At 34.7% G+C, this 12051-nt stretch overlaps 1 protein-coding gene across 3 annotated transcripts in view; it reads left to right on the top strand.

Annotated features, from left to right (window-relative positions):
* The window catches only part of GRM8 (glutamate metabotropic receptor 8), an 837927-nt gene extending 826698 nt beyond the window's left edge, over window positions 1-11229 (top strand). The window contains exons 10-12 of one of the 3 annotated variants that reach the window (XR_004033054.1): window positions 3505-3806; window positions 4419-4636; window positions 10653-11176. Coding sequence is in view for 2 of the 3 variants with exons in the window: in XM_030826389.1 (XP_030682249.1) it covers window positions 3505-3751; window positions 10653-10702 (297 nt within the window). In the remaining variant the exon portion in view is untranslated. Of the gene's footprint in view, window positions 1-3504; window positions 3807-4418; window positions 4637-10652 lie in introns of all 3 variants that reach the window. The other 2 variants (XM_030826389.1, XM_030826390.1) reach the window with 2 other exon arrangements.
* Window positions 11230-12051: the final 822 nt, after the last annotated feature.

The raw sequence follows: 12051 nt of genomic DNA, 5'->3' as shown, positions 1-12051 counted from the left end.
TATATCATTCTACCCTGTAACTCCTCTATGAGAAAAGTATTACCCCCAACCCCACCCCGTGACATAGATAAGAACCTACTGTTCAGAGAAGAAAATAAGATACCATATTTGTCCAATAACCAGGGAAGATTGATTAGTTTGGATTGTAGCCTGGGAGGTTGGTTTGGAGGCTTTAATCACCCAGAAAGTAACTCTGGAGTTTCTCTGTAAACTTTATCTTTTAAAAAAAATGTATATAAGTGGTGGTTCTAGAATTCGTACCCAGGTCTACTGGAACATATTCCTTCCATGGCCCTGTAACAAATGCTAGGCCACTGTAAGGTTGTGGACTTTAGGGTATGATTTGTGTTGTTTTTTTTTTTTAACTTTTAAGTTCAGGGATACAAGTACATGTTTGTTATATAGGTAGACTTGTGTCATGGGGGGGTTTGTTGTATAGATTATTTTATCACACATGATTTTGTGGATTTTTTTAACTTTTATTTTCCTGTATGGCTCAAGTAATCAGAATTTTCTATAGATATACAAAAATCCATGCATTTTTAAAAATAAAGTGTTTATTTTCCAATGTTAAATATAGTCTCTCAACTTCTTATTAAATATGGGAGATATTCAGAATTCTATAATCCATGCTATTAAGGATTGAGTTTCTCTAGAGTGACAATAGGTGGCATTTCCATTTCTTTGCTTGTTTTGCTGTTACTGCTTTCATTGAGGTTATGACATGTATGATTTTTTCAAAGATGAATTTCAAAAACTCAGTCTAATCATACATAGTCCATGGCCCTGTAACAAATGCTAGGCCACGGTAAGGTTGTGGACTTTAGGGTATGAGTTTGTGGATTTTTTTAACTTTTATTTTAAGTTCAGGGATACAAGTGCAGGTTTGTTATACAGGTAAACTTGTGTCATGGGGGTTTGTTGTACAGATTATTTTTATCACCCATGTATTAAGCCTAGTACCTGTTATTATTTTTCCTGATCCTCTCCCTTCTCCCACGCGTCACCCTCCAAAAGGCCCCAGTGTGTGATGTTCCCCTCTATGTCTCCATGTGTTCTCATCATTTAGCTCCCACTTATAAGTGAGAACAAGCAGTATTTGGTTTTCTATTCTTGTGTTAGTTTGCTAAGGATTTTGTTAGATGCCTTTCCGGTATTAAACTCACATTAAAATTTTTCAGAAACTGTCTTAAGAAAGTACATAATTAAGATCAGCATTTTGGTATAATTTGAAAGTATAGTGTCTAATGAAGAGCTTGCTACACTAACCATGGTACTATTTAATTCTAATGTCTGTGTTTATTACATCTTTCATTGAGTTGGCTTGCCAAAAGGATAGACTGCGGTAATTTATTTAACGAGGAAGCTAGCATTCCAGAGTCCTCTTCATGTCTAATATTTAGCAGGATTAAATTTACTATATATCACAGAAATTATTCCAAATAAGAGAAGACTATTATTTATATTTTTGGTAGCAGAGAAAATTTATAGGATGTTTATTACAAAAATATTTTTATACTGTTTGGACTAGTACTATACGTGTTAGCAAGACTAACAGATTAAGGCACATTTAAAAAATCCAACTAATCAGTATAGATGTTCCCATCATTTTATGGCTGTTTCGTTGTTGGATTTGTTTGTTTGTTTTTAGGCTAATTGACCTGAAAGAGTCTGACTGGGACAAAACTGATGGTTTTCTATTTGACGGGCATTGGAACATGTGCGGGTGTGGTTTGTACTTTGCCACATTCTTTTCTTACCTTTATGTCCTCTCTCTGCAGTCAATTTTCTATGTAGGTTTTTGCAGCAATGCTAGCTTGAAAATAAGCAGGAATTCAAAAAAGATTAACCAATACTAAAGAAGCTTAGGAATGTTTAAAATAATAAGTTGCTTAAAAGTAGATGGCAAAGCTTAGCGAGATTTATGAGCCGTAAACGTACACATCCCTATTTCATTGGGATGGTCTTAATTTTAGTGAATCTTGTAAACTTTGTAGTAAATCTCGTTAAAGTGTTTTCCACACTTACAATGAGCTCTTATGCAAGGACAGCCTTAGTGGCAGATGAACTGGACAGTAAATTCAGCAATGTGCATGGTATGATTTTATATCCAAAGACAGTTTCTTAGCTTGTGCCTCACATCCTGCTCATGGTTTGGACAGTTCTTTACCTCAAGGTTTTGCCATCTGTTAAGAGAAAACTTCTCCTCTAGGAAAAGGCAACACTAATGCTGATTCAGTTATTTACCCTTGAGGGTGAATGGTTTTTTTTTTTGTGTTTTTTGTTTGTTTGTTTGTTTTTTGATTCTTTATTTAAAAGGACACAATTAGTTTGGTCTCGAGGATTGCCAGATGAGATCTAACTAGTATGATAGATGTTAGCAAGACTAACAGATTAAAACATATTTAAAAAATCCAACTAATCAGGATCATATTCAGAGATGTAAATAGAGTGAACAGATCTATTAACGAGGGTCGTAGATATGACAAAGGGAGACTGTCTTTACAGTCTTAAGATGTGGTTTTTCCGTGGCCTCAGTATCCCAAGTTATTTGGGGAAAATTCTATTTTGAGCTCAGGACATGAAAAGTGGAACCAGATCAAAGGTTTTTGTTTCTGTTTTTAAAGAATGAAATACTGCTGTTTCTGTTTCTATACCATAACCAAAAAAGAAAAAGCCAAAGCAGTGATTTTAGCTTTAGTTTTTTTTTTGAGATTCTTAACCTCTAGCTTGTAGAAAGAAAAACCTTCCAGAAAGATCTCTCTCTGTAAGTATCAGAGCAGTCGATTTCAGTGGGATAAGGGCAAGCAATGGGCACAGGGGGAGAATTTCAGAATGCAGTGACTGGGACGATATCCCCAGTGCATATATCTTGGAGGGAGGAGATCTTACATATTTTATAAAAGCACCTGACTTATTTTGATATGATGCTATCATTGAGAACCTTATGGAAGTGTTCTTTAGAGGGACTGTTAAAAAAAAATCAAGCCCTTATGACATGCCTGTGATTTTTGGTAGTTGGAATTATGTAATAATGTGAAGATGCAACCGCTAGCATTATTCAAGCACTGGTGTGTAATAGTGATGTTCTGGAATGTTGCACTCCCACTCTATTTTCACTATATATACTTACCTTCTGGGTTAAACTTATTGCTAAAATAACACTTGGCCCACTAGTACCTTCTAAAGAAGTTCTGTGTGGCATTGTTAGCGTTCCTTATGTATGTTTATTTAAAATCTAAAAAGGAAAATAAGCTCCACCAGCTTGGTTGTTTGTATTTTTATTTTAAGAAATTGGGTTCAATAAAAAAATAACCTTACTCATTTACATTTGCAGGTTAGGATACAGGAATGGTTGACTATAATTAAGAACAATTTCAATAAGTGCCTTTTAATGTGCCTTTAGCAGAGAAGCTGGAACAATTTTAGAAAATAGTATGTTATTTGCATTATCTCCTACTGTTAGGCTTACCAACAGTGATTCTTTTTTTTTTCTTCCCTCAGATGTACATCCAGACAACAACACTTACTGTCTCCATGAGTTTAAGTGCTTCAGTGTCTCTGGGCATGCTCTATATGCCCAAGGTTTATATTATAATTTTTCATCCAGAACAGAATGTTCAAAAACGCAAGAGGAGCTTCAAGGCTGTGGTGACAGCTGCCACCATGCAAAGCAAACTGATCCAAAAAGGAAATGACAGACCAAATGGCGAGGTGAAAAGTGAACTCTGTGAGAGTCTTGAAACCAACAGTAAGTCATCTGTAGAGTTTCCGATGGTCAAGAGCGGGAGCGCTTCCTAATAGATGTACGTTGAACATTCTTCTCCTAGTCTTGGGGATTGTGCTACGTGTTTCCAGGGGCATGGTGGTACTCACATACCGTGACACCATCACATTTGAAACCATTCGAAGCAAATGGTCTCTCAAGATGAGTGGCTGTTCTACAAACTTGCTCCCAGCATCTCTTTTACAAAGCATGACATTCAGATCTTTCTTTTGAAGCATTACAAAGCTTGATATTTGAAAGCATCATCTTTTTATAAAAACTATCTTTTAGTACTTAGAAACAATTCCACAATTTTTCTTGTTCAATATTGGGTGCTTTTTATAGTATCAATAGTTTACTGATATTTATGGAATATCACTACAGATCTTACACAAATAAATTATGTTATTTGTGCCTTTAGGGAAATGAGAACTCTAGTTAGCCAATATGTTTAGTTAAGTCACAGTTAATACTTGTTTCTCCCACATGGTCCCCTTTCCTTGGGCTTCCTGAGGGCTTCCCTTGACTTCCCTTCTTGGATATATTAAGATAATTAAAGTTCTTCTTTAAAAGCCTCATGATCCTGGAAATAGAATCTCTTCTACAATCGCCTTTCCATTTTTCTGTTCTTTACCTATTTTCTTCTCTACAGTCCACCCAGGAAAAAGCACATGATAACAATACACAGAAATCAGTGCTCAACCAGTAGAATTTAACTGATCTATTGAAGCCCATCTTGGTATCTATGAAAGAGTGGCAAATAATTTAAAGATTTGTATGGTAAAATACCAGAAAGCTGAGTACGGTAAACATTACAACATTTACCTTACTAGGTTCTACAGATGAATCAGAAAAGAAAGAAAAGCAAGGGTACTTGTATTAGAGTGGCTTCCAGTCTTTTGGAATATAGTATAGGGATTCAATATTTGTTTTTTCTGTTTGAAACAGGAGCTTGCTCTGTTGCCCAGACTGGAGTGCAGTGGTATGATCTAGGCTCACTGCAGCCTCTACCTCCTGGGTTCAAGTGATCCTCCCACCTCAGCCTTCCAAATAGCTAGGACTGCAGTCATGTGCTGCCATGCCCAGCTAATTTTGTTTGTTTGTTTGTTTATTTTGTAGAGACAGGGTCTCACTATGCTGCCCAGGCTAGTCTCTAACTCCTAGGCTCAAGTGATCATCCCACCTAAGCCTCCAAAAGTGCTAGGATTGCAGGTGTGAGTTACCACACCCAGCCAGGCATTAAGGACAAAATCCTATGCAAAAATATTCTCTTCCTCTCATATTCATCCAGCAGTCTATATCCCCTACTCTCCATACTTTTGACACTAAATATAAGAAAAAACTAAAAGTTAATTTTATTTGGTTTGATTATTATAGCAACTTATGGTCTACATTCCATCTACAAACCTTCTTTTCTATCAAGATTTCTAGATGAGCATTGTCTGCTCTAATTTACCATACACAGAACTATCCTGTGATAGTTAATTAGCATGGCTTAATTAGACATATTGGTTTCAGTTACTATCAGCTTACCTGGAATCATTAGCCAGATTAGCTTCGGGTCACCAGCACCAAATTTAGTCACGTGTAGAGAAATGAACCTTACAAGAATTTCACAAACACCCCCCAATACCTTTCTGCAAACATGAAACCTCATGAAGTAAGAAATATAAGAAGCAAGGTAAGGATGGGCTTTCGTAACAAATCATTACATTCATCTCTGAGTATAGGTAAGCAATTTACTAATGATAAACCTATTTCGGCTCTTAGCAAAAGGTATATTGTAACTGCCATTAAAGGCATCAAAGTAGAATGCTTGTGATTTGAGGACAGAATTTTATCTTTTTTCTTACCTTGAGAGCATCAGTGTAGGAAGTTGAAACCTATTATAGGATGCCAATAAACTGCTGTTGGCCAGTGATGTAATTTGAACACTGGCATTTCTCAGTATGACTCACCAGTCTATTGTACCTGTTTTTCTCTTTTTTTTTTTTTCCTTTTTAGCAGCAATCCAGAAAACTTTATAAAATACGGTTGCCAAATAAAAGAACCAAACTTTTAGTGTTATAAATACCAGTCATCCAGACTCACCTTTGGAAAGTGATGGATAAAAAATTTAATAAACTTTTTCACCACTTTAAAGAATAAATACATGCCCTGAAAAACAAAATTCTCAGTATTGATAAGAACTAATCTCATATTATTGAAGTAAATCTCATACATATACTGTTTTCCTTTGGTTATTTTCTATTAATGTTGAAATGGAAATCATATAGCCTGCATGTATTTCTCTATGTTCTCTAAAATAAGAATGAAAGATTGCAAAAACAAGGCCTATTTGGAGGGTAAGCCTATAATATTCTGAAGAAGTCAGATGCTCACTTTTAGAAGGTGAGGTCAAGTCAAAAAGTGAATCAAGATAATATCAATTACTGCCTGGAAAAAAGGTTTAATTGTACTTTGGAGATTTTAGTGCATTGATCTTTTACAGGAATATAATTTAGGTTTGAATAAGTTGGGCCCAAGTAAAGTGATTACAGTATACTCATTCAGGAGAGAAAGGTGTATGACATCTTCGCACATCCTTCCACAATCCTACTCGAGGTCACCATTTTTAATGTTTGTTCACTTACATGGCCATTCTACAATGAAAGGTAGATTTGTGTTCAAGATTTTAAAGTTTCAAAAGCTACACAGAATAAATATAAGTAATACAACCTGGATGGGAAACCAATGAGTGCCGTGTTAGTTGCTGAATTTGCAGACTGTAGTTTACATTTTTAAAAAAGGTCAAGTGTTATTTCACAGCAGAATGCGAGGGGAGTTAGAAACCAAGTTGATATATATGAATTTTGCCAACTGTACCCAATTAACAAATGCTGTACATAGTATTCTTTAAGCTATGTTCATGAATAATTCAGGAAAACAGCTGCTGCTGGAGGTAGATTTGTTTTCTCTAGCTTATGAACACAGTGTGGTGCACACAAGGAAATTAATTTACTGTTGCTGTGCTCAAAAACTGATTTTCATATGAGCATATTCATCACCACTGTGAAAAAAATCTCCCTATGAACTCATGTGTACATCTCTGATTCATTTTGCTCTATAATACTTCTGGGATAAAGATTCTTGCGAGGTATCTGCCATCCACAAAGTTTGTCCCTTATCATTGCTTTCATGCTGACTAAATCATCTGATTCCAGAACCTTACACTTCCTTTTCTAACCAGTAGAAAAATTAGCATTACTGTCCTTTTGTGAATTGTTTTCTCGATTCTCAATAGAATTCTACCATTTTCTTTATAGAAACCACGTTTAAGAGTTCAAAAAATAGTATGTTAATTTTTAGTTAGCTACAGAGCCCCAAAGTTGGAAAGATCCCTAAAACTGGTCTAATCCAAACTGCCATCTGTTGAATGGACATCTTCTGAAAACTATATTGTTCAAGATCTATCAGCCCTTGTTACTCTATTTCAACCATAATTCTTTTTCTAGCTATATACAAATTTTATAACTATTTCATACATTTTAGTTATTGTTGAAAATATTGAACAGTGTAGGAAGTTGAATGACCCTTTTAAGTCATTTTTATCACTCTTATGACAATTTTTCTCCACCTTGTCTGTGAAGATTATATGAAAGTCCTTCAAAAACAGAACCGAAGGACAGATTTTATTTTCTCAGAGGAAATTTAGAGGCATATGAGAGTATTATATAAATTATAAATAAAAAGTAAAAGTGAGTGATCATAGAAAATCATTGTGTTTCACTTCACACCAAACCAAATGTAACAAATATTTTACCTTTTGGAAAGGTTAAGTAGAAAGTAAGACTCCATTAGGTCTCATGTATGGTTCATGGAAAGAAAAGAAAAGAAAGAAGAAAGAAAGGGAGGTAGGGAGGAAAGGAGGGAGGGAGGCAGGGAGGGAGGGAGGCTGGTTCTATACTGGTTCTTCCAGACTACAGCTGTTCCATCCCAATCTATTCTGCTTTCATCCTTACAGGAACCCAGTACTGTAGGTTTTGAACCAGTAATAAAACTGAGGTCCAGTAACCTGGCCCAATGATTTTTTTTTTTTTCACGCATTTTGCAGGCAATAGAACGTAATTTAAAACCAGGTCTAAAGTCTACTTCCTTTGCACTGTGCCACAATAATAACCTAGAAGGGTAAGCAATGTAGATAAGATAAGCAGATACGTCAACTGTTTTTAGCCTGAAGCTCATAATATTCAATGAAATAAAAAATAACAACAACAAAAAACATTTATAGTAGCACTTCTTAGGGCTATCTGAGTTAATTTTAGTGGTTGTGAACTTTGTATGAACTTGGTCTCTGGTAAAAACTTGTCTAGTCCATCAATAGTGTCACTAAGATGGAATGAGTCTGACTGTCAGTTATTTCAGAGGAGGAACTTTACAATTTCTAGTCTTATTCAATGTTCAATAAATAAATTATTTTCTAAAAATCTGTTTCATCCTGAATTGGATTCATATATTGAAACACATACATTCTTTGCTTTTTAAAATATCTTTTATCTTATGATTATTCATTCCAGAATTACACGAAAAAATAGGACATCACATTTGAATTTTAGGACAGAGATTCATTGCATCACATCTTTAAACAATACAAAGGAATTATTTGGATTTAGATTTATATTCTCCAGAAGCTTAGGCATGAGTGTAAATTTGGCATAATATCTCTGTAATGGTCTTACAATAACGAGTTTTACTTTACAGTATGTTGGCAACAGAACAATTAAACATTTCTTTGAGTCTTTATTTTCTTAAATTTTATCTTCATTTGTCTCCTTTTGATGAAACCAAAAGAAACCATAAATATGCATTGGCAATTCACATGTTTACTATTCTATATATTTGATATTTTAGCATGTTTACCTCTAGAGTCTAAGATTATTGTGTATTTTTAAGTGGAAGATGTATTCATTCTCATAGGACAGCTAATTATAATTACTTAACTTTTTAGGTCATTACATCAGCCTCTAAGAATTGAGGTCTTTGACTTAGGTAGTAAAAGATGTTTTTTATATTTTGTAGGATAGATAATTGATCTGTTCTTTCATTTTACATATATGCAAATGTAAAATTTTACCAAAATATTAAAGATTAGCACTTTTATATTTTTAGTTTTCTAGTAAATATCTATATGCTATAAATGAGGCTACTGACTTTGACAGATTAAAATTGCTGCAGCATTTTTATTTCTACTGTCATTTAATTTTTACTACAGTCATGCATTTCTTGATGACATGTTCTAAGAAATGTGTTGTTAGGCAATTTTGTCTTTGTGCAAACATCATACAGTGTACTTACACAAACCAAATGGTATAGCCTATGTCACACCCAGACAATATGGTGTAGCCTAGTCTACTTAAGCTACAAATCTGTACAGCATGTTACTGTCCTGAATTGTGTACACAATTGTAATGCAATATTTGTATATCTAAACATAGTAGAGATACAGTAAAAATAGAGTATACAAGATAAAAAATGGTATACATGTAAATAGGGAACTTACTCTGAATGGAGCTTGTAGGACTGGAAGTTGCCCTGGGTCATTAAGTGAATGAGTGGTGATTGAATGTGAAGGCCTAGGACATGACAGTACTATAAATTTTTTTGTTTTGTTTTGAGATGGAGTCTTGCTCTGTTGCCCAGGCTGGAGTGCAGGGGCATGATCTCGGCTCACTGCAACCTCTGCCTCTCGGTTCAAGCAATTATCCTGCCTCAGCCTCCTGAGTAATTGGGATTACAGGCATGTGCCACCATGCCCGGCTAATTTTTGTATTTTTAGTAGACTCGGGATTTCACCATGCTGGTCAAGCTTGTTTCAAACTCCTGACCTCATGATCCACCCGCCTAGGCCTCCCAAAGGGCTGGGATTACAGTGTGAGTCTCTGCACCCGGCCACTGTAGATATTGTAAAAACTCTACACTTAGACTACACTAAATTTATTTTAAACATTTCCTTTTTCAATATATACTATTTTAGGTTACTATTACTTTACTTTATAAACTTTTTATTCTTTTTAAATTTTGACTTGTTTGTAATAAAAACTTAAAACACAAACACATTGTCCAGCTATAAAAAATATTTTCTCTTTATACCCTTACTCAAGGATAGACTTTTTTCTATTTTTATTTATTCATTTTACTTTTTAAAATTTTGTGTTAAAAACTAAGACACACACACACACCCAAACACACACTAGCCTAGGCCTTCACGGGGTCAGGATTATCAATATCACTTCCACCTCCATATCTTATTCCACTGGAAGGTCTTCAGGGGCAATAACACGCATGGAGCTGTCATCTCTCGTAATAGCAATGCCTTATTCGGGAATACCCCTGGAGGGTCTGCCTGAGGCTGTTTTACGGTTAACTTTATAATGTATAAGTAGAAGAAGTGCACTTTAAAATAATGATAAAAAGTATAGTGTAGTAAATACTTAAACCAGTAGCATAGTCGTTTGTTATCATTATGAAGTACTATGTACTGTATATAATTGTATGTGCTATGCTTTTTCATGACTGGTAGTATGGGAAATTTGTTTACACAACAAACCACAAACATGTGAATTATGTGTTGTGTTATGTGTTGTGTTGTGTTACGTGTTCACTGGGTGATAGGAGTTTTTCAGGTCCATTATAATCTATGGGACCACCTTTATATAATGCAGTCTGCTGTCGAGCTGAAATGTCATTATGCTGTGCATGACTGTGAATGGTTTAAAAATAATGAGTAACATGCTGTAAAAGCTGGATATTAATAAAAAGTTATTACAGGACTTGAATTTTAAAATCATATTAACAAAAGGATGTATTATTATATATCATTTTAATTTGTCCTCATTTATCTTAACAGCTTCTTCTACCAAGACAACATATATCAGCTACAGCAATCATTCAATCTGAAACAGGGAAATAGCACAATCTGAAGAGATGTGGTATATGATCTTAAACAATGAACATGAGACCACAAAAATTCACTCCTGGAGATCTCCGTAGACTACAATCAATCAAATCAATAGTCAGTCTTGTAAGGAACAAAAATTAGCCATGAGCCAAAAGTATCAATAAACGGGGAGTGAAGAAACCCGTTTTATACAATAAAACCAATGAGTGTCACGCTAAAGTATTGCTTACTCATGAGCAGTTAAAAAAAATCACAAAAGGAAAACTAATGTTAGCTTGTGAAAAAAAAAATGCTGTTGAAATAAATCATGTCTGATGTTATTCTTGTAAGTATTTTTCTGTGATTGTGAGAACTCCCGTTCCTGTCCCACATTGTTTAACTTGTATAAGACAGTGAGTCTGTTTCTTGTAATGGCTGACCGGATTGAAGCCCTGGGTTGTGCTAAAAATAAATGCAATGATTGATGCATGCAATTTTTTATACAAATAATTTATTTCTAATAATAAAGGAATGTTTTGCAAATGTTGAGAGTTGTTTCGTTCCAGTTTTAAAGCTAGGGAAAACTCTTCTTTCTCTTTGGCACTTCTGCTGTTTTTTAGCTCCTTCTATGAAAGCCCTGATGTTCTGAGAAAATATTTCTTTGAGGAATGTGTTTTTGTACATTTGTGTGCATATGAGGAAGATTGTCTTTTATTCCTATATTAAAAGGCATTATTTGTGTAAGACTTTGTGAATATTTCAAGATTTTTGTGGTAGCTTTTCATAGTAACTGCTCCTTTTTTGAAGAATCAAGCAATAGTTTGAGGTAAATTGCTTTGAGTTAATTAACAAATGATGAATTAAACTTTACTTTGGAGAATGGAGTATGAAAATTACCATTTGAAAGTACATCAAAACATGTCACTGAAATTCCCCATTACATTCCTAAATCAAAACTTTTGCATAATGAAATATCCTGTGGTACGTAGTATTAACCTTTTCTCACCTGGGCATAAAAATCACCGAAATCAGTGAAGTAATGGGCCTTACCTAGTACATTCTTCAATGCAGAGAATTAGCATATTTATTCCCTTGGCACCACTAAAGAAGCCACAGTTCAGATAACATATCAATGCTTTCTTATTTTCCAAATGAAAACATTCATTGGTTCATGGAACAGTATCATTAAAGAGAGAGGAAACAGGGAGCCTGTCTCATACTAGTAAACCATGCCAGAATGGATAAAAGGAGGCTGATAATGGCTTTCAAATCTGTACCATTTTTGTCATGGGCTCCTCTGTGCCATACAATCCCAGACATCCATCAAGTCAGTGGGTCTCCACAATCATTTTGTTAGTGAATGTTCTCT

Source organism: Nomascus leucogenys, chromosome 13 (assembly GCF_006542625.1).
Source record: "Nomascus leucogenys isolate Asia chromosome 13, Asia_NLE_v1, whole genome shotgun sequence".
Taxonomy (NCBI): domain Eukaryota; kingdom Metazoa; phylum Chordata; class Mammalia; order Primates; family Hylobatidae; genus Nomascus; species Nomascus leucogenys.
This window is presented reverse-complemented; position numbering and strand designations above follow the sequence as displayed.